The sequence below is a fragment of the Acipenser ruthenus genome, chromosome 2 (assembly GCF_902713425.1).
Source record: "Acipenser ruthenus chromosome 2, fAciRut3.2 maternal haplotype, whole genome shotgun sequence".
Classification (NCBI taxonomy): domain Eukaryota; kingdom Metazoa; phylum Chordata; class Actinopteri; order Acipenseriformes; family Acipenseridae; genus Acipenser; species Acipenser ruthenus.
In genome coordinates this window covers 70,201,614-70,225,096 of record NC_081190.1, presented here as the reverse complement: position 1 = coordinate 70,225,096, position 23,483 = coordinate 70,201,614, and the positions used below count along the sequence as shown (strand labels likewise).

At 36.9% G+C, this 23,483-nt stretch overlaps 1 protein-coding gene across 4 annotated transcripts in view; it reads left to right on the top strand.

Annotated features, from left to right (window-relative positions):
- Nucleotides 1-23,483, top strand: part of LOC117409641 (sodium/potassium/calcium exchanger 2-like) — a 104,549-nt gene that overhangs the window by 71,926 nt on the left and 9,140 nt on the right. For all 4 annotated transcript variants that reach the window (XM_034015947.3, XM_034015946.3, XM_034015949.3 and 1 more), the window contains 3 exons: nucleotides 4,033-4,131; nucleotides 8,734-8,846; nucleotides 21,428-21,568. In XM_034015947.3, coding sequence (XP_033871838.3) covers nucleotides 4,033-4,131; nucleotides 8,734-8,846; nucleotides 21,428-21,568 — 353 coding nt within the window. The remainder of the gene's footprint in view (nucleotides 1-4,032; nucleotides 4,132-8,733; nucleotides 8,847-21,427; nucleotides 21,569-23,483) is intronic.

Below are 23,483 nucleotides of genomic sequence, written 5' to 3'. Positions count from 1 at the left end.
CCCCATTTCCCAGACTCTGACGAATCCAAAGCTGAGGAAGAAGTTTTATATCAGAGCGGAAGTTTTGTTTCTGTCGTCTATGCAGATACATATTGGTATACAATTCATTCACCCTGGTGGGAAATCACAGCAGTATCGCTGGCCAGAGAAGGATGACAATGCTGGGTACCCCATGGCAACATTCTTTGTAGTGTTATATGCCCGAGTCTCACTTTGTCTTCCTTAAGAGGCTACAAGTTTCAGAATCAAGATCTCAAAAAGAAGCATGTTTCTGTTACTTTTTCACATATGATTTGGGTGGCTGCATGTGTCTGCAGTGTGAAAAAAAGTGGTCCGCTCAAAGTATAATAAGAATTTGAGCAGTGTTGTATGATTTTGCATTCTGCCATTGGATTCCCTTTGAGGAAAATCATTTGATTGTTCATTTTATTGCTTTTAAAAAGTTGTTTCTGATAGAGGTACAGTATGCACAGGCAGAACATTTGGAACCAGGTACCTTGTCTGAAAATTACATGGGCAATGAAAGCTAGTCTGTCAGGTAATTCCAAGCTCATCTGTGGTTGCTAACCTATTAAGTATTGGATGTTACAAGAAATCAGAGCTGCGTCATACAGTACACAAGGAAGACAGATGACAATTCTAGAACAATAGGGTAACATTTAAATCATTTTTTTGGTAACCTGTCTTACCTTGCTTACTCTTGTTTCTTGTTTCTTGTGATGTTGGCGATGTTAATTATGTATTTATTTCATAAAAACAACATTTTAAAATAAATGCTTCCCTTTTCTTATGAACAACATTTCATGACATGTTATAGGATTCCAAAGGACAAACTAATTACTTTGACTAGTTTATGCCAATGAGTAGGCTAAAGAGGCGTTAAGTGGTCCTTCTTGTTATCATTTTAATGTAATTTCTTCTGCTATCACATTATTCATTTAAGCATTCAACTCATCTCAGTGTCAAATATGCTGTAAAGCTATGCTGTATTCACTGTGATTCATATTGCAGTTCGCCTGATTATTGAAGAAGGTTCTAATTTTATTTTGCAGCCTTTTTTCTTGAGTTTCCATTCCATAAATGTATACTCATTTGAAATATATTATGTTTTTTGGTGTGTTAATTATTTCCCTATCACTCCGACAAAGAAGCTCAAAGATAAAATTGGGGAGAAGATGTCTTTTTATTCCTCTACAGATAGTGCAAGTACAGTGTTTGGATTGTAGAGTCTGGACATGTGCTCTCAATCCATCACAGTGACTGTCAGATGCACATTTAAAGGCTGTTATTTGAGCTACCACATTTTCTCACATACTCTTTGCTAATTAATAACTTTATTAATTAGCCGCTTGAAACATTAACGCTTTATACACCAGGGGTCACAAATGGAGATTAGATAAAGGGGCATTCAGAACAGAAAATAGGAGGTACTTTTTTACACAGAGAATTGTGAGGGTCTGGAACCAACTCCCCAGTAATGTTGTTGAAGCTGACACCCTGGTATCCTTCAAGAAGCTGCTTGATAAGATTCTGGGATCAATAAGCTACTAACAACCAAACGAGCAAGATGGGCTGAATGGCCTCCTCTCGTTTGTAAACTTTCTTATGTTCTTATGTTCTTCGTATGTTCTTATGAACATTTATTTTCAGACACAGGGTATTTACCTCCTAAAGACCCGAATCCTGAATACTTTATACCAAAAGCTGCTCTTTTTCATTACCCCGCCCCTGAGGCTGGAGCTTATTTTCTTTCTCGTTTTTGCTAATTAGCACCATATGAGATGTTTTTTATTATTTAGGTCATTGTTAAATTACTGTTTTTTGTTGAGAAAATTTTTTCTCATTGTGTTATTTCTGTGTTTTACAGATACCACGCGCCGACCTGACTGTAACATGGTGCTCAGCACACGTGCAGTAAGAGCAGTTGCTGGGCTCAGCAGCACTGCGCAGGACCGAGATACTAGCTTCGGCTTGTTGTTGTTGCTTGCAATTACGACCACAGTATCTCAATGCCATTTTGGTGACCAGCTAATTTAGCATCACCATTGTGAAGGCTGTTAGTTCATTCTAACAAGCAGGCTTCCCTGAGTGTTGGTACTGACGGAGTGGTTTTCTCAGTGGCTTTTACTGGTGGGCATCCCTGTACATTGCCACCCGCTGTGACAGCGATGAGGTGGACCCACACCGAACAGGTACCGAGGTCACCGACCAGCGTCGGATCCCGACCCGGTACCGAACCAACCCAGTACCAAACGGTTCTGAACCGGTTCCGACCCGGTGTTAAGTACATGAACCAGTGCTGAACCAAACCGGTTCCAACCCATTACCGACCAAAGTCACTGAACCGGTGCCGAACCGGTGCCAAAGCCACAGAACCAAACGGGTGCCTTCCAGGCTCCAAACCAGTGCTGAACCGAACTGGTTCCAACCCATTACCGACCCGGTACCAAAGCCACCGAACCAGTACCGAACCCGTATCGAAGTCACTGAACCGGTGCTAAAGCCACAGAACCAAACGGGTGCCTTCCAGGCTCCAAACCAGTGCTGAACCGAACTGGTTCCAACCCATTACCGACCCGGTTCCAAAGCCACCGAACCAGTACCGAACCCGTATTGAAGTCACTGAACCGGTGCCAAAGCTGCAGAACCAAACGGGTGCCTTCCAGGTTCCGAACCAGTACCGACCGGTGTTTAGTACACAACCCGGTTCCAACACATGTAGGGTGTGGTAACTTTATTATTTATTATAATGAATCAGACAATTCTACTAAATGTCATGTATCCTCAAAACCCTGGTTTGGAACTAGAGTTTTAAGGTCAGTTTCCCACTTGACCCTTACATCACAGGCATAGAGGTGAAATTCTCCCTCAATTTTTCATCCTAGTTACTGGGGTACCGAATGGTGACACACAAGGCAGCCTCTCGGCTTAGCCTTTTAGCATTCCAGTCATTCTGCAATCATGCCCTTGCGACGGCTTGGGTATAGTCACCAATTCTATAATGGTTACATTTCGTACTTGAAAGGGAACGTTAGGTTATAATCATAACTCTGGTTCCCTGAAATAGAAATGTAACCATTAACCTTCAAGGGTGCTGCATTCATTATTCGCAGCAGGCTTGAAAGAAAAATGACACTGAGACCTGTGACTGCAGTGTTTTGGATCCCTCTGGGGCAGGGTCACGACTGAGTCACAAGCTCAAAGAGCAGCTTTGGTATAAATTATTCAGGATTCAGGTCTTTAGGAGGTAAATACCAATTCATTAATGGTTACATTTCCATTTCAGGGAACCAGGTTTATGATAATAACCTAACGTTATAATGAAATGTACTCATACTCTCAGGCAGGGTTTCCCAATCCTGGTCCTGGGGACTGAGAACAGTTTTCGATTTCAAGTTACTTATAAAATTGTATAGTTAACTTGAAATCTCCAACTGTTTAAAAATGTCTAATTAAGCTAATAAACAATTAAATTATTGGTTCAATTAAGTAATTGATAACTTGGTTGGAATGAAAGCCAGAAGACACAGTGGGTCCCCAGGACCAGGATTTGGAAACCCTGCTCTATGGTATAGCCCAAATATACATAGGGTAAAGGGTAAAGGATTCCCAAAGACTGGTACATCTTTAAAAAGACTGTCCAACACCTCACAAGAAGGAACATGCTGTGTGAACAAGCTATTAGCTAGAGATCAGATATTGGGGGTGTGCCAAGTACTTGTATCATTCAACTATCCGTCATGACTAACACAAAAAGCTATAACTAGTTACTTGTAGCACATTGTTTTTCTATGTCACAACTGAATACCATCAGTTAGTTCCTGGTTTCAATGGGACAGTGATGACTGTCAATCTCAGGTCTAGGTAGACAACCCATGCAACGAGGAAGAGGGACTGTACTCCACACAGAATGGGTGTCACCCAAGTATGATCTCATACTCATGATTTCTTTCACACCCAAGGAGGTTTTGGGGTAATTAGTTATTTTATTACCCCTTTATAACTGACAGTAGTCTAACAATTATATTTCAGGGCGGTTCCGAGAAAAGGTGTCTATACTTCACAAGATTGCCAAAAAGAAATGCCAAGCAGAAGATAGCGAAAGACCAAATGGTGTAGCAAATCGTGGCGGTAAGTGACGCTCCTTGTTTAAATTTTTTTATTGAAGTGGATAGGCTTTCACCTGTCAGACTTACAGAATGTGTCCTGGTTCTGAATCCCACATAGATCTGTTAGCACCAGTAGACCAGCAGCTGATTAATAACATCTTCCATTTATAAAATACAGATTTTTTAAATAACATTGTCTTGTTTGGTATCCTGAAGGCCTTTTATTGTGCTAGGATTTTGATTTAATAATAATGAAATCACAGGAATCAGAACGGAGTTCTGGTAGGCGCCAACAGTCGCTAAAAATTGGAAGGACATCTATATAATAATAACACTTTCTCAATGTTGTCATTTGTTCATGGATCAAATTGATTTTATTATTTATTCTAAAGTCAACTGTATATTTTGTTTAAAAAAAAAGAAAGGATAAGGACACATTTAAGACAATTCATTTTGACAATAGCTGTTGCAAATTCACATACTGTAGTGACACAAACAACAAATCAACTGGTAGAGTCTAGGAGAAATCTTCCCAGGCTGGATCCTTGACTCTAGGTTTCAGTAGCTTGGTAACATCAGTTTCTTAGGTTTGGTGGGTGAAAAGAGACGATTGGCTAGATATCGGAAATGACATTCAATCTGGGCATTTCAAATTGGGTAGAAAAACGTGGGTATAATAAAAACAAACTTCAGGAGATCAAGTTAAAACCCCAAATATTAGGAGAAAATCTTTTTTATTGAACAGATTTGTGAATACAACGGAGCAATGTAATAGGCAACAGTATATTGATACAATATTTGGGCTTTTCATATAAAATCCTAGTTTAGGCAGAATAAAAAAGGCACAATATCAGTAATAATAATGTTGAATTTCTGGTAACTCCCCCAAAAAATGTCCTTCAGCTAAATAACCTTTAACTGTAAATACCACCTCAAATCAATATGGTCGGAATCCTGTCATGACACACTTCAAACAAGAAGTACCACCGCAGTTTTCCTGGATAACTGATTGCTTAAATAAACAAATAAAGCAAATCAATAAATGCTGACATACAAATATGAAATGATCAAACAAGGGACATCTGCCTAGATTTTATGAATGCTTTGTTTTGGGTTTAAATGGATCGCAGAACCTAAAAGGTAAGACTGTCATACTGAATGCTCTTTCCCTTAAGAAATGTGTGTGTTGCAAGTCTCTTCGATATTGACACTTAAGTGCTTTCAAGCACACTGTGTTCCTATGGGCAGAAATGTTTCTTAATTTAGATTTTCTTTTCCTTTTGTAGTTTAGTTGTCAATCACCAAATTAATGTTAGAAATGCAGTACATTTGTTAATACAGTTCTTGCATGGAGAGAGAGGAGGATATTAAATCATAATTATAAAACTGTATATGGGAGTATGTCAGTATGCCAGTAACAGATAGACATTCACTACTGTATATCCCCAACATTTTGTCCCATTTTATGCAATATATCTATCACATAGTTAGCTATTTCAAATGCAAGACATACAATGATGAAAAAATATGTTCAGAACAGCACAGATGGAAAATGCAGAACTGTTTATACTAAATGTCAAAGTGGCATCCATTTACCTGCGTAAGATAGAAACTGTCTGAAGAGAAGAAAAAAAACAGATTTTGAATGCCCTTTACTCAAGGGGCACTTCAAATCCTGTGCTTTTAAATAAATTATCCCCAGTTAGGCTACACAACATTGCCCCACTATAAGCAAAGCAACAAAAACAGGTCCCATTTTAATCAAACATGAAATAAGATTACTTAATGCAATATTTCAGCTATGAGCTTTTCAGGCAGACATTAATAGAGCATTATTGAAAAGAGCCCAATTCATTCCATCTCTTTGCACTTCAAAGATACACAGCTTCTGCTTTGTGAATTTTATTAACAAAAATGAGGATGTTAAATGTAATCTTATTAAGGTGTGCTGAGGTGTGAGGTTCCAATTTAAACTAATTTAAAGTGTGATGGGTGTCCATGTCATTCATTAATTAATACAAATTATGTTAACTGCACCACTTTGTCATATTATCAACTTATATTGACAAACATATGTGATGCGCATATGAAGTTCTCTGTAAACTCCTGTCTTATGATTATTGTAGTACCCCACAATTTACTCAAAAGATATCACCAGGAAAGCTCCACAAACCAGGAATAAGTGTTCTTTTCAAGGAATAAAATTAATCTAATACGAAGCAGTATATTTTCCTTCCATTTTATGTATGTGATGGACCATCCAGGGAGGCATGTTTGCAGAAAAGGCAGTGTGGTGGATCTTGCCATCTATCTTCCATTACCTTTCTTCACGGGATCTAAAACTGGCCATACAGAGCCATTCAGTCAAGGACACTGAATTCATCAAAAAAGATGAAACAGATAAAGAACATATTTTTGAATATGTACCTAATAGTGGCTTTGGAAACAGGGTCCCCTTTCATAAAAGCGATTTGGAATGAATCGCATTCGCAGGCACTAAATGTGGGTTTCAGAAAACTTTCGCAAGGCTGCGACATCGCCGATTTTGACTGAAATTTGCAACAGCAAAAGTAGCAATTTTCACGCAAATCGTGTTTTAGGACGCACCATGTTGCTTATACAGCTAGCCGGCATAGATATGGCAGAGAAATCAATAGGGAAAGAGTATTTAGGGAGGGGCCAAATCCTCTTGATGCGTATATAGATTCAGAATTAATATCAAAGTACCGATTGCCAAGAATGGAGATAACTAATCTTAGCGTGGTCAGATTTAAATAGATTTTAATAATCGGTTTGAACCTAACTTAAAGATATTTAAAACAAAAACTTAAAAACATGTTTTAGTAAACCATTAAAAAGCCTTTTATGCGCAAAAATTATTATTAACCCAGAAGTCCATCTTGGATTTACTGTGTACGTTGAACTAACTTTGAGTTTCAATAGTTACAAAAATAAAATTATTACATTGAAATAACATCACAATTAAATTTTGTAATCTGTGCAATTTATTAGATCAAGAAATTTGCCATAGATGGATCTCAAATAACAATTTTGTCCCCTGCTGTGAATGAGCACCTGTACATATGCAGGAACGGTTTTAATTCCATTAATTCAAGCCATCTCAGCTGCCAAAATGTTTGTGTTAGATCCTGTAGGAGCACAAACGGCAGTTTCATTTGGGCAAATTGTGATATCGCGATCGCTTTGCCGGTGGAGACATAATTGGTGATGGAAGACTTTTGGGAGACAGTGGATAATAATAATAATAATAATAATAATAATAATAATAATAATAATAATAATAATAATAATAATATCCCGATCATCTGCCACTTTTTTCTTTTCTTTGTGACTAAACTTCCTGACAACTTGCCAAATAGAAGGGATTTGTGTTGACCAACCATTTCAATAACTGTATCAATGTATTCTTTAGAAAAATTGGATTTCCTTGGCACACTTGCCATTGTATGTAATTGCATAATCGATCACTGTCCCTTGAAGTTGATTACCGAGTTTGTCTCAATGTAGATCGCAAAAGAGCTGTTGCAAACAACAGCTCTTGTGATGTGTTTTATGAAACACTCGCTGCGATGACCTCTGTGTCCTCGCAAGTACATTGCTAGCACATCACAATCGCAGCACTTTTATGAAACGGGCCACAGAACAGTTCAGCATATAATGAAAAAGAAATATTGATTACAAAAATTAAGTAAGTGTTTTAACATAAAAGCCTACTCATTGAAAGCAAAGGTTTCTTCCTATTTGCTAACTGAGCCTTTTCTTGACCTAATCCTTGTCAATACTAAGGCTAGTTGTGTTTCAACACCAGATCTCTTTATATTATTATTTATTTCTTAGCAGACACGCTTATCCAGGATGACTTACAGTTGTTACAAAATATCACAATACAAAGAATCACATTGCAAAATATCATATTACAGATAAGAGCAGTTATAAAGTACAGTAAAATCAGTAGAAAGTAAGATCAAATTCACATAATAAAATAAAGAATATAGTAAATAATTACATCTAAAAGCAAATTCGACTAAGAGCAGTAAACTTATAGTAAAAGTGTTTACTTATAAGAGTAAATTCCATTACGAGCACATAATAAGTACGATAAATGGTTAAGAATGATTTCAAATAAGAGCAATTACCAAAAACGTGAATTCAGATACCTTTAAGAGTAAAATCAAGTACAAGATACAGAAAATAGTTATGATTAAGAGCAGTAGTAGAATACAGCAAAATATGGAGCAGTTTGGTGCAAGTACAAGATAATGCAAGTACTGGTACAATTGGGTGACATATAGTCCATTATAGTCGAGAGTTAACCCACAGCAAACTTCCCATCCCCAGATGTACGGCTTTCATAGAAAAAGGAGACCATTTCGGGGTACCATTCTAGTTGTGAGATGTTTTGCATATTAAAAAAAACTAATAAGCAGGAGATGATTATCTATTCAGGGATACCATGGTATTTTGTAAGTTAAGGGTCTGAGCTGAGTGAGGAAAAACAGGCAATACAATCCCCACCCCTAGTCTTACTGTAAATCATGTGTCGTTTCCAAACTTTTGAACACTACTGGATATAACCTATGTTAATACTTATGTTTCATTACAGATAAAATAGAGCTTCCAAACAGTTCCAATGTGGAAGTGGAAGTGACCCCACCGAAGGATGGGGGAGAAGTTCAGAATGGAACCGTGTCACATGGTATTGAGGCAGACGGACAGGTACATGTCCTTCATTTCTCCCAGGTTACTGTTTCTAAAGCATACTCTATTGAATATGGAGTACATTCAAATATTTTAACTTAATCTGTTGATCCAACTGTATATGGATACCCAACAATCAGAGTCATCCAATAATTTTATATTATAAAGGATGAAGTGCACAATCTGTCATCAGGTGTTAAAAAGTATATATTTTTCACATATTTTATAAAATGTTGGGAAGCGCCAAATGTGTGTTTTCGCTACACATGGATCAATAAGTCCCTAAATTACCAAACTAGCCACTTACCACTTCAAACAAAAACAGCTGTGTCTATGGGTATCTGTTTCTGGTTTATGCATTTAGTTTTTTGTTAATTTAGTAAGAAAATAATAGCTCTGTCTACAGATAAAAACATAGCATACATAATACATAGGCTCGCTAATAAATTTCTGCCAATGCAATCAGACCTAAAGGACGCCCTTTGCTTTTCAGTCAGGGCCGCTGTTACTGTAGAATTTTATGTTGTGGACCTCTGTTCAGAGAACCAGGGAAAGAACAAACTCATTTTAACAAGCCTTTAAAGTTGAAAGGCTTGTGAATTACCGTGCCATCATTTGGCACTGTTCAGTACCTTCATGCCAGATGTCATGCAGTTTTTTTTTTTTCAAACATTATAAATTATAAACCAAGGTCAGACTCAGGCGCCGCCTGCTTGCTTACTTGGTGGCAGCTGGAAAACAAGCTAACAGATGGCACATGGTCTGATGATCATTTTAAATTAGTAACTGCACTAAGTCATATTTAGCCTGTTGAACACGTCTTGAACCATTCAAGGTAAGGCTTACTGCACACCTTCATGTGTGAATCAGGTTATGTTGAACAGCCTATAACAATGTGCAGGTGGTGCAATGAAATGAAAGGTATTGTGCTAATTCTATATGTGATTATCTCTTATTGGTGTACTTAAAATTAAATATTTCACTACACTACTGCAGCTAAAACTGCTAGTGTAGCCAAATTGCTTCTAACTGTATTCTGCTATGGTTTGTACCAGTTTACTACCAGTCTTTCATTATTACCATCAGTTTAAGTCACATATAATTAGCAGAGCTTGTCTTTTGAACAGATCTCTTCTTAAGCACTTGCCTTATTGTAAAACAGCACCACAGAAAGGGAAAGGTTTCTTCCTTTTATAAGTTACCATCTTCTGTTTCAATCAGTGTATACAATAAACTTACATTGATATGTCTGCATTGTCTAAGAAATCCCATTTTATGGTGGCTGTCCAGCTTTGCTTTCTGTCTTATAGAAATTGCCGATTTCATCCAAGCATTTAAGTCTTTCAAAGAGATAGAAAAACAATTCTATAATGAGAATTAAGGGACAGGGAGTGAGGAAAGAGAAACATTAGCCTAGTGCTGATATACCCTTCTAAACAATAACACTGTATGATTGTGTTTAATGGAAGTCTATACTTGGTATAATTCATTTACAATATGTTTACCCTGGATACCTCTGCCCCAATTTTTAATGCAGCTGGTCACACTCAAAGCATACAATTGAAAGTTATCACAATAAGCAAAGCCTCTGTAATCTGTTGCACAATTAGCCAGTAACATGGTTTTGTACTAAAAACAAATATATTGATCTAAAATATGAGTGATTTATTTCAATATTTTCATTATTCACTTTCAGAATTTCATGCATGAAGTAACAGATCATGTCAGCTTCATTATTAGATGTAATGAACATGCAAGGTTACTAAATTATACAAAATAATTATTGTTTATCTTTGGGCAAATGCAGTATTTATTAGATAATAAATAAAATAATAATTGGCCATTGGTGCTACTTGATATTTCACTACAGTCTAGCATTTTGTTTTCATATTATATGACAATAAAACTGTTTTATTAGGTTAAAAAAATATATCATAAATATATTTTTGGCAAATTTTCTGAGACACTCCCATAAATTACCTACAAGTTTTTGCATTTGTTATTTTCTGAAATCTGGCTACGACCCTGAAAAATACCTAAGAACCCTTTAATCAAATTCCTCAAGTTTTGTAGTTTAAATTAGTGTTTTTCTCAGAAAACTGGTCTAATGACACTTTAGGTCTCCCTCCACACCACTTTTAAAAGAGCTCTCCAAGGTATCCAATCCTGCTTGATGACACCAGTGGTATAATCCCATAGAATCTCAGCATGTGACGCCCAGCTGAGACTCCTGGGAAGCAGCACATGTAGTGACAGTCATGTACTCTATGCTTTTGCTGCTCTAATAGGCTCCACATGACAGGTGCAGGAAGGGAGCTTCATTATTGTTTGTACCACTTTCACATTTGCTTTAGAGACATGGTAAATATTAGATTAGAAAGTGAATGGACTAATTGGATTTCAGGCTTCAATTGGATTCCATTTCAGGTTGTTAGGAATGTGTGACCACTGCAAACGTGTAAAAAAAAAAAAAAAAAAAACTTGTAAGGATTTTAATATTACGATGCCCAATTCTGTGCCAGTCCCAAGACTTCCCTGCCTTCAGTCCTGGTTTCAGTGACTTTAAACCCCCAAATCTACTATAGCCCAGGTCCCAAAAACGTACTTTACAGCCCGTTTGCTTGCACATTCTTTCTGTAAAATGCTATTATAGTATTTGGGTAAATGAGTCCATATTGGCTAATCTGCTGCATTATCACAGTGCATTGACTCTGAATTGTTACAGTACAGTGACATTATGATTGGTGAATGATAAAAGGGGGCCCATACCCAAAACAACTTCAAAGCACAAGTCAGTAAAAGAAAATCTTACCAAAAAGAGAAAAGTAATGTGTAGAGAATCTTTATCAAATACAACCCTCTTGTTTTCTAATGTTAAAATATGTATAAAAAAAAAGGTCAAGAGTCCTGCAATTTCCTTAATTTTTTTCTCCTAAACCTTTCAAGCTTCAAGGAGAGCATTCACTTCTGCTGCACTGTTGAAATTTCAAACCCAAAATATATGACACCCAGTCAAGGTTTTTGCAGCAAACTTTTCAGTTTTCAATTTATTTTTAGGGTTTTTTTATCCAAAAAATTAATAATTCATAGGGCTCGAATATGAGTCCTCCATTTCCTTGTTCTCGTCAAATTACTTTATAAATACCTTTTGTGCAGTTTTGCATGAAATATTAATGAGATGGATCACAATCAAGGATGGCATACATTCAAAAGTAAAAAAAAAAAAAAAATTACTTCACTCAAAATGAGGAGACAAAAATAATGACTCAGAGAGATTTATTTGAACATTAAATCATTGTCATTTCACAAAACAAATGAAGTGGCGTATTTGCCAACATGAGAAATTGCTGGATTGTTATATATTTTAGTTCAGGGAATCATTAATGTACTGCCAAACAATTAAATCAAATGTACATTTCATAACTTTATAAACACTACAAGTATGTTGTGTCCTATGATTTTTGTTAACATATATATATATATTATATCAATTCTAAGAAATCTGTAGAGCAAGAAAAGCCAGCTGATGTCAATGTGAGATCAATACATCATGGTCTAGTTCGGACTTGGACAAAGCAAGATATTTTGAGTGGCTCCATAGAGAATGCATTGCAGGTTTCTTTCACCCATAATCCATCATATGTCAAACTATTTTGCTATCTATCTATCGCTTTGGAAGGATCAAAGCAGCACAAATCTAATGATTTAGACACGCGGGTCAGACACGCAAATTGACATTAAAACCTGCAGACCCCCCCCCCCCCGACAGACATTGTACAAACCGCTAAATAAAACATATGTAAGGTCACTGTTTGGGGGGGATGTAAAAAACAGAAGTTTGTCATGTGATTGTGTGTACACTCCATTCATTGATGGGTTCTTAATTCAAGTTGCAAATTATATCATTTTAAATTAACCAATGTTATTGTTTTCTTTTAAGTGTATTGATTCGAAATGTAATTTTAATAATTTATGTAGGATTACTCATTGTTCAAAAATGTTCTCGAGGAAGGGGGATACCCAGAACCTCCACCCCCACCCCCACCCCCCTCCTGCTCACCCCAACAAATAGCATGGACTAGCATTCCAGTTGATGAAACTTGGGACCTATGTGATTTATTTAGTTTAATAAGAATCCAAGAAGGTTTCCTCTATGGATATTGCCATCTGCATTCATTCCATCACTAGCCTGCAGGTCAGGCTACTTCTTTAAAATACTTTGTTAATTCTTTCCCTTTTACTCCCTGCTCTTTTCCTTATGCAGCATTATCCTTTGTGCTGCATCTTGGCTTCATCAGTATACAATAAAACTATACAGATCTCTAAAGCAGAGTGAACATTTTAGTGCCTCATTAGTGCATGAAATACCTATTTCAGGATAGATTTATGTCTACGACTAAATTTTGTGATAAGAAAATAGCTATCAGTTTTGCTCCATGCTCTTCAGAAAATTAGCCATGCTCGTAACTTTAAACCTATTCTCAACCTGAACCCTTGGCCTACACCTATGCCCCAATCCAATATTATTATTATTATTATTTATTTCTTAGCAGACGCCCTTATCCAGGGCGACTTACAATTGTTACAAGATATCACATTATACATTATTTCACATTATACAGATATCACATTATTTTTACATACAATTACCCATTTATACAGTTGGGTTTTTACTGGAGCAATCTAGGTAAAGTACCTTGCTCAAGGGTACAACAGCAGTGTCCCCCACTGGGGATTGAACCCACAACCCTCCGGTCAAGAGTCCAGAGCCCTAACCACTACTCCACACTGCTGCCCTAAATATATAAATAAATTAAATATACACTTAAGTACCCCATATATCTATCAATACAGTGTGTGTTCTTTAGAAATACCTATTCCAAGCACTGCAATACCTTTCCAGGCAGCTGGGGTTTGTAGAAGCACGTTGGTCCTGAATCAATAAAAAATGCATACACTTAAAGGAACACCTTTGCAATTGTTTTGATAAGCAGTGGGAGTGGTTTGAACTAACAAATGGCTATTTTCGCCAGGCTACTTTAACACAGACATTACAGTGCTAACTGGCCCAATCAGCAGCCAGTACCATGCTTTGATGTTTTTATAATGGTTCATTCAAGTAAAAGCCTCCCATACATGAATAAAAAAAAAACATGGGTTGTGCATTTGCATCTTACACATCAAAAGCATTGCTAGAAATGTTTTAATTAAGCCTGGGTTACTAACTTCAGCATTTCTATTTTTTACTGGAAAAAAAGGAGGATCAAGCAGGGACTTTAGTGGAAAGTTTTAACATGTGTCTAAAAACATGGTGTGTGTGTGTGGTTTTTGTTTAGCATAATGTATTGCAGGTTCTGCTGGATGCATATATAAAAAATAAAAACCTGGATACAAAAAGAGAACTGGCTTTAGAGTATGGGTTGTTTGAAGATCTGCTTACTACACATTTTTCTTGAAATCTGAGAGGCAAATTAGCTTGTCAAGAGAATCCTAAGCACTGGGACGGAACACTTCTTCTTTTCATTCAAATGTGACCTTTCACCTCTGCCAGCCCCACCTACTGTACTCTAAGGCAGAGAAGAATAATTCCCAAATCTGAATAAAATTATGTGAGTCTATAACCTCATGGGATTTGTACAGTTGAGCCACTTGTTTACCCAATATATCCTCTAACAGCAATTATAATAAGGGTTCCTGTGCAACAGAAGTGGAATTTTGTCCAAGTGCAAATTCACCTCAGAACACTTCATCCTGGCTCATTTCATCCAATTCACAGGGTGATCTGTGACTTCAGTGAAACTGTACGTAATCATAAGATTATTTTGTAATGTATTTTTAAAAATTATATTCTTTGTGTAGTTCAGAAGCCAGAGCAAGCGGTCCCCCTATCAGTCATTGAAAACACCTATATACAGTACCCTGCCATATTAAAATGAGCATCCTCAAAGTAGTGGTATTATACGAAATACCCACAATACCTCCACACCAGTGGTATAAATATCAGTCGTCTGCATTGTGGAACTCAGATACAATATGTGCATGAGATTTCACTTTTTACATAAGGTCCCGTAATTGGGCATTCTGAGTCTTGGCGGTGCAAAGCACATACCCAGAGATCTTGGACCTTCGAATGGGTGTGTGCATAAAAGTATTGTTACGTATCGTCAGGAGAGTCTGGCCGCCCATCGGCAGTCACAAACCGTGCACAACAAGCACTTGCCAGCCAGGTCCATTCCAACCCAAGACAAAGTCTCCGCAAACATGAGCCAACATACAGCACAACGGGTTCTGCATAGGCTGGGCTACAATGGGCGAGTACACCGCACCATCGCCCAATCCGCAGATCTATCTATTGACAGATAGATTCTATGCTGATACTTGGTAAGTTCATTTTATTTGGATACAATTACTAGAAGTTTTATGGTGTGTTTTTGTCTTCTACCAATTCACATCGTAGATTTGATAAATAATTTGTTGGGTTTCATTCTTCAGTAGATTTATGACCCAGGATATGTGAATAAAAATATAAAAAAAAACATTGTTATTATGTTTAAAAAGATGTTTCAGTAATACATATGCCAAGTGTTTGTTGTAAACACTAAAGGGTGTTCAGTAACCTTTACAATCCTTATTATTAACAAAAGACACCACTGAGATGAAGAATATCAATAATGAAAGGAATGTATTAAATCTTACTTGTCTCTATGCAAACCTTTTAGATTAACAAAACAATGCTGTAATACTTATTTTGTATAGGAACCATTATGTTTTAGAAACAGTCCCAGGCCCACAGCTGCTTTGTTTATATGGATACTGTGATCAGACTGTAACTGAAGAGACTTGAGAGTTTGAAGTTGTATTAGTCCATATAGACTCATTGGTGTGAGACTGCAGACAGATGAGAGGTAAGCACATTACTGATGATGTCGTGAAGCACTGAGCTGTGTAATACATTAGGTGGGTGGTAAGACAGAGAAAACCACCAGCTCGCATCTTTAATTATCCCTTGGGGTGCTGTCAAATTAAAAGAAAAAAATTCACACACTTAATTTCTCCTAGTGCCGCAACTGGAAAGCAAATCTAATTTATGTTATTATATTCTTTGTCCAAATATTTATACAGGGCGGACTCTGTAAGATACAGTTTCTTGTTTTTAGAAATGTCACCCTTAACAGACACAAAATATTAGCATGACAGCAGATGCATTATTGTTTTGAAAGTCTGGTTGCTGTGAGGCGTTGATGTTCCCAGCACAGTACTGTCCTTACGCCATGTTAGGGTACTTTCACTGGTCAAGCATGGAGAGGGCTGATCACTATTGAGCCAATAGCTCAACTTATTTCAGAGAAATATATAAGAAATAAGAGAAATATTGGCTTGTGCAAATTGTGAAAGATCCAATGTGACAGTCCTTGAAGTATCCAGGTATCTTACTCCCAATCTATGCTACCTTTTCTAAAGTAGATAGTATAATATTATAGTTTTCCTATGCTATTAAGTTTTCAATTTTTTCCTTTCAGTTTCTTCAAATAAATTAATTTAAAAAAAAAATGTAAACAATACATATAAACCAAAAACAAGAAATATTATTTGCCAGCGTGTAAAGGTAATTGTCTGGGCACGGTTTTCTGTTTCTTTTTGTAGTCCATTTTATTAAAAGCAACATTATTTTATCAAGAATATATATATACTGTATATGTATATTGTAAGACAGCAGGGAGGGGGTTAAATCCTCCCTGCAGAAAACATGTGCGTAGGCACATTTGTTTAGTTTAATTGTCTATTGTTTAATTGTTTAATTTTCAGTTGTTAATTATCCCCTGCACCTGGTGGTAATTGTTAATTAGAACCAGGTGCAGGATATCTGAGAGAGGCAGTCAGTCTGCTCAGGACTGCTGTGGAGAAGGAAACAGAAGGCGGTGTGCTCTGTTTCCAGGCAGTCACCCTTGTGAGTACGAAGTGGTTAGAGTGTATTCTGTTTATGACAGGTAAACGGCTTAGCCGTCCTGAGGGATAGTCAGGGACCTGCCTGTTGTTTAGTTCGTACTCCAAAGGAGCTAGGTGTTTGTTTTAGTTTTTGTTCATTTTGTGTTTGTTTATTAAAAATAGCGCAGCTGCGCTTACAAATCCATAATCTATGTCCTGGGTCAGTGTTCTTAAAGGGGCAACAAACGACAGTGAGTGACGGTCCGTTTACAAAATTATATATATACAGCTGTAGTCAAAAGTTTACATACCCCAAGGAAATGTATCATTTCTAGAAATTTCATGAAAACAAAAACAAATAGGAAAAATCTTTTGTAGCAAAAGTTTTGGTTTTGTGGATGAGGAAAAAAAAAGTTACAAGAAATAGATGCCTACAGTTATTTATTTCAGCATTTTTTTTGCAAAACTCCAAACATACTAATTCAAAAGTATTCATACCCTTTGATGCTATGATTGTATTGTCAACAAGATGCTAGAAATTTCAATATGATAATGCAGAACCTAATTCTAGAAAAGTCTAGAAAATGCTGGATGATAGGTGAACATTCTTAGAAAGTATGAAAGGGTTAGGCATAGGATGATTGCTGTCATTAACAATAAGTCAATATGGGAAAAAGTAAAGAGCTATCTGAAGACCTTGGGCAGAAAATTATTTATTGTCATAAAGCTGGAGAAGGATACAAGAAGATTTCCAAGCATTTGAGTATCCCAATTTCAACTATTGTTTCTATTATCAAGAAGTACAAGACTCATGGTACTGTCACAATGTTCCCTTGGTCTGGAGTATTGCATGGTGAAGGTCTTAATGGTCGCAGACCAAGGAAAAAGCCTTAGGAAAATGTCACAAGGACAATCACTTAAAGTTTGCAAAACAGCATTTGAATGATTGATATGAGTTCTGGTCAAAGGTTTTGTGGAGTGATGAAACAAGAATCGAGATATTTGGTCACGCTGATAATTGTTACGTCTGGAGAAATTCTGGTGAGGCATACAAAGAAAAGAACACCATACCTAATTTCAAGCATGGCGGTGGTAATATCCTCCTATTGGGCTGTTTTTCTTCTAATGGCACAGGAAATTTAGTTCCAATACATGGTCAAATGGATTCCATAGCATATCAAAAGATATTGGCCAATCATCTGAAACCATCCGCTATAAAATTTGGTTTAAAGCGCAACTGGGCATTCTAACACAACAACAATCCAAAGCACACATCAAATCTACTTTTGAACTTTAGTAAAATGAGGTACTTTTTCAGTGTTACACTTCTATCTAACCAAGAGCACTTCATAAACAAAATGATATACAGACGTGCTCAAATTTGTTGGTACCCTTACAGCTCATTGAAATAATGCTTCATTCCTCTTGAAAAGTGATGAAATTAAAAGGTATTTTATCATGTATACTTGCATGCCTTTGGTATGTCATAGAATAAAGCAAAGAAGCTGTGAAAAGAGATGAATTATTGCTTATTCTACAAAGATATTCTAAAATGGCCTGGACACATTTGTTGGAACCCCTTAGAAAAGATAATAAATAATTGGATTATAGTGATATTTCAAACTAATTAGTTTCTTTAATTAGTAAAACACATGTCTCTAATCTTGTAATCAGTCATTCAGCCTATTTAAATGGAGAAAAGTAGTCACTGTGCTGTTTGGTATCATTGTGTGCACCACACTGAACGTGGACCAGAGAAAGCAAAGGAGAGAGTTGTCTGAGGAGATCAGAAAGAAAATAATAGACAAGCATGGTAAAGGTAAAGGCTACAAGACCATCTCCAAGAAGCTTGATGTTCCTGTGACAACAGTTGCAAATATTATTAAGAAGTTTAAGGTCCATGGAACTGTAGCCAACGTCACTGGGCGCGGCCGCAAGAGGAAAATCGACCCCAGATTGAACAGAAGGATAGTGCGAATGGTAGAAAAAGAACCAAGGATAACTGCCAAAGAGATACAAGCTGAACTCCAAGGTGAAGGTACGTCAGTTTCTGATCGCACCATCCGTCACTTTTTGAGCGAAAGTGGGCTCCATGGAAGAAGACCCAGGAGGACTCCACTTTTGACAGAAAAACGTAAAAAAGCCAGACTGGAATTTGCTAAAATGCATATTGACAAGCCACAATCCTTCTGGGAGAATGTCCTTTGGACAGATGAGTCAAAACTGGAGCTTTTTGGCAAGTCACATCAGCTCTATGTTCACAGATGAAAATATGAAGCTTTCAAAGAAAAGAACACCATACCTACAGTGAAACATGGAGGAGGCTCGGTTATGTTTTGGGGCTGCTTTGCTGCGCCTGGCACAGGGTGCCTTGAATCTGTGCAGGGCACAATGAAATCTCAAGACTATCAAGGCATTCTGGAGCGAAATGTACTGCCCAGTGTCTGAAAGCTCTGTCTCAGTTGCAGGTCATGGGTCCTCCAACAGGATAATGACCCAAAACACACAGCTAAAAGCACCCAAGAATGGATAAGAACAAAACATTGGACTATTCTGAAGTGGCCTTCTATGAGTCCTGATCTGAATCCTATCGAACATCTATGGAAAGAGCTGAAACTTGCAGTCTGGAGAAGGCACCCATCAAACCTGAGACAGCTGAAGCAGTTTGCTCAGGAAGAGTGGGCCAAACTACCTGTTAACAGGTGCAGAAGTCTCATTGAGAGCTACAGAAAACGTTTGATTGCAGTGATTGCCTCTAAAGGTTGTGCAACAAAATATTAGGTTAGCGGTCCCATCATTTTTGTCCATGCCATTTTCATTTGTTTTATTATTTACAATATTATGTTGAATAAAAAATCAAAAGCAAAGTCTGATTTCTATTAAATATGGAATAAACAATGGTGGATGCCAATTACTTTTGTCAGTTTCAAGTTATTTCAGAGAAAATTGTGCATTCTTCGTTTTTTGTGGAGGGGTACCAACAAATTTGAGCACGTCTGTATGTACTATAAGACTTAAATCATTGGAGAGAAAAAAACAAACAGTAGTACTTCTATTGTAAGACTTTGCAGAGGAACAGAAAAGGCAGATGCAGGAGCTCATGGAAATGCAGGTTTCAAAAAAAGAAATGAACTGCTAAAGTCATTCGCAGATGTATTCAAAGAATCGTTGAAGAAATAATTTCTTTGAAAAGTTTTTTTTATTTTTTATTTGGTGTATAAAAATGTTACTGGGTTGAATAATTGTTGAAAAAAATGGTTCTATTTTTGGACAGTTTATAAATTTAATTTTGCTGTACAACAATACTTGCATATAATAGAAACATCTTAATTGTAAGTGTAAACTGAACTGTAGCCACCTGTAAATAAAACATGCAATGTGCAACAATCACAGTACTGAGGAACAATGCTCTCAACATAGTTTTCAATCCGTACAGGACTCTTGCATGTGTTTGAATTCACTGACGCTAAAGCCATGGTGTTGGCTCTCGATGCAAGTGCAATAGAGGCATTAAACCGCAGTTTTTCTGCACAGTCTTCCTTAAATCCATCCAAAAACAATGCTAGTGCTAGATTTTCTGCCATCTTGAAAGTTCTCTCTTCATAACTAACCATTCAATAAGAGCTAACTTATGTTACGTAGCGCCACACCAGAGCATCAAGCCTATTGAACGCAGCCCTGATGTGCCATTCCTCCTACATTATAGGGATGGTTGGTTTTTGTTCACAAATGCTGGCAACTGGATTAACTACTCCATCCTGGGTGGATGAGCAGGACCATGTCTCCTGGGATATTCTGCTACAGTTTTAAAAATCAAATGAGTTCATTCAGTCAGCAGTGGGAAGGACAAAACTCTTACCACTTCACAGAATGAATAGCTCATTTCTGTTTCCCTCTATTCCAATCAGCACTTGAGGTTATAAACAATGTTCTGCATATTTGCCACAGATTATAATATTGCTCTGCCAACTTCCTCCTTTAAAGACAATTTCCTTGACACTGATGTTGACTGAGTGACTCGCTCAGTGAATCCAGTCCTGCAGAAGGAACGTATCAATGATGTACATTTAAAGAATTCTGAAATTCAATATTTACAGAAGCGTGTATTCCCTGTTTAGAGACTTAGAGCAGCAACAGCAGCATTGCCTGTCCATTTTAGGCTTGCCTAACTGCATTTCTCTATAGCTTGAATACAGATTGCTAGACTTGCACAATCATTTCATATTGGCAGGGATCCACATAAGTGTTTGGCATCTCTGCTTATAAATAGATTAAAGTGAGCTTATTTATAAAATGCTGCTAAATGTTGTGCAGATTCAGAAGATATATATAGATTGTTGTGAACATTTCAGGTAAATGTACCTGACAGATACAGTGATCCAGAAAATAAAGAAATATACTGTATATTTTTTGAATAGCAATTATAGAGTGAAAAAGAATATGTTAGAGGTGCAATATTAGTAATGTTTTGTAAATATTCTGTAAAGCTGAAGATGAGACCTTGGGTCTCACCCTAGTTCATCTGGCTTAACCAAGCCCATCTTCCATTTCAATGTCATGGTTATTGAAGCAATAATATCAGACACATGCCATTTAATTTACAGCACAGATTTCTCCAAATGCAAGTCAGTGGGTATGTCTCTGTGTGCTTAAAGTTTCATTCCTCTGTTTAGGGAGGAAATGATGGAGAGAATGACGATGACCAGCCCCTGAGCCTGGCCTGGCCAGACACGAACCGCAAACGCTTCACCTATTTCATTATCCTACCCATTATCTTCCCACTGTGGCTCACTCTTCCCGACGTCAGAAAACCGGTAAGTTACTATGAAAACAGCAACAATGCTTAGTATGTTACTTTCTTCCATTTGCCAGTTTAGGTCTTACTTGTTTATGCCCTCACTATAACAGCCTTCATTATAACAAACCTTCGGCTATAACAAACCTGGCCCCTGGACCCCAAATAAAAAAAAAAGATCATATAAACACACTGTCAACATTCCCGTCTGTACGCACAGGATGCCACCTCTGCAGCGAAGTCAACTCTTTTGTCTTAATAAAAAACGCTCTCTGTGTAACTATGCCTCCGAAATGAAAATCATTTTGCAACAAAGCTGGAAACTATATTGATCATTTGAAAAAAGGAGTAACGCAGGCATATCTCTGTCGTGAATATAGGTTGTCAAAAGGACTTTTTTGGCTTGTTAAGCAACCATGCGGCAAAGCAAAATTGATTAAAGAAAAAACAAACTTGAGGATCTGATGAACTTTTCATGTCAAACTTTTCATGTCGGGTTGATTTGGAATAAAAGATCAGTTTGGGATTCTTGCATGATGGATCAAGATTTGGTGCACTTTGAAACGATTCGTGTCAGACTGATTTTGAATAAATATTCAGCTTCAATTCGGGATTTGTTCTTTCTGTACTGCATTTTAATTCTTTAACAAACAGGATAAAGCAAAGGCAGAATACTGCACACATGAAACAAACATGTACATGTAATTCTACTTTACAATCTGATCTCATTAACTTACTCCAACAGTTTATCGTTCATTTTGATTGTCCTTTCGCTATAACAAACCACTCGATATAACGAACAAAAGGCTTGGACCCCAACAGGTTAATTATAGCGAGGATGTACTGTAGTAATAACATTATAACTTTGTAAATACACAACCACTTGTGTAAAAATAGCATAATTACAAAATATGCTACCAGCTGCAATTAAGCATGATGTTACATGTAACTACACAATTGTGTATGTAACCACTGTGTTATTACAGTGATATTACTGTGTAGTTAGAGACACTTAAGGTAATGTCAAAGCACTTTCTCCAGTCTTTTTTCAACAGTGTATGTAGCCAGCACACAGGTTTGGCAGAGTACTGTTAGCCGCCATGTCTCTTTATCAAACAAGGACAGCACTTACTCCCCCAGGGCATGAAATTCTCAGTGACTGGGGATATAGTGGAGGCTGTTGTATGTACATAAGTATGTATGCCATATTATCCATCATACAATCCAGCACAGTCCCACCTATTCCTCTAAAAGTTTTCTACATAACATATGGCTTTGAAGCCATTAACACTCCTGGGGAACGTTCTGTCTTTGAGACACTAAGCCCCATTTAATTTATCTTAATCACTTCATACACCTTGATTATGATTTTCTCTGGTTCTTCAAAGTAAAATTATTCTTACTGCTTTTATGCCAGGATCCAGCTCAGATTTCAAGTCATTTTATGCTCCAAATTAATGCATTTCATAGTTTATTTTTCTTTAAATCCTGTAGCTCTGTGATAATTTAATTATAGATGTTGAATCTTCCTCTACCCACCTCTAACTTACTTGAAAGTAATGGTCCCTAAATCTTAAACACATTCCTGTAACTGTTCTTTCAGATCTGTACAAATGTAGGCGCAGCTCTTAAATTATGTAACTATTACTCTTAAATCTACACACTACTGGGGACTGCATTGAGTAATTAGGTTAACTAGCCTTTAGGTTAATTAAAAGGAATCAGAATATCACTGGAGATTTTGTCGCGAGGAACTTGTAAATTGTATTTGGATTGCATTGTTTACAGTGTTGTAAGTTTTGCACCCTGAAATAAAATTTCAAAGGTGTGAAATAAAAATGTTCACAGTCACATTTTAACCTCTAGATATGTAAATAATCTTTTTTACATTTGCATTCTACTTCATGTTTACAAACCATTCAATCTGATATGAT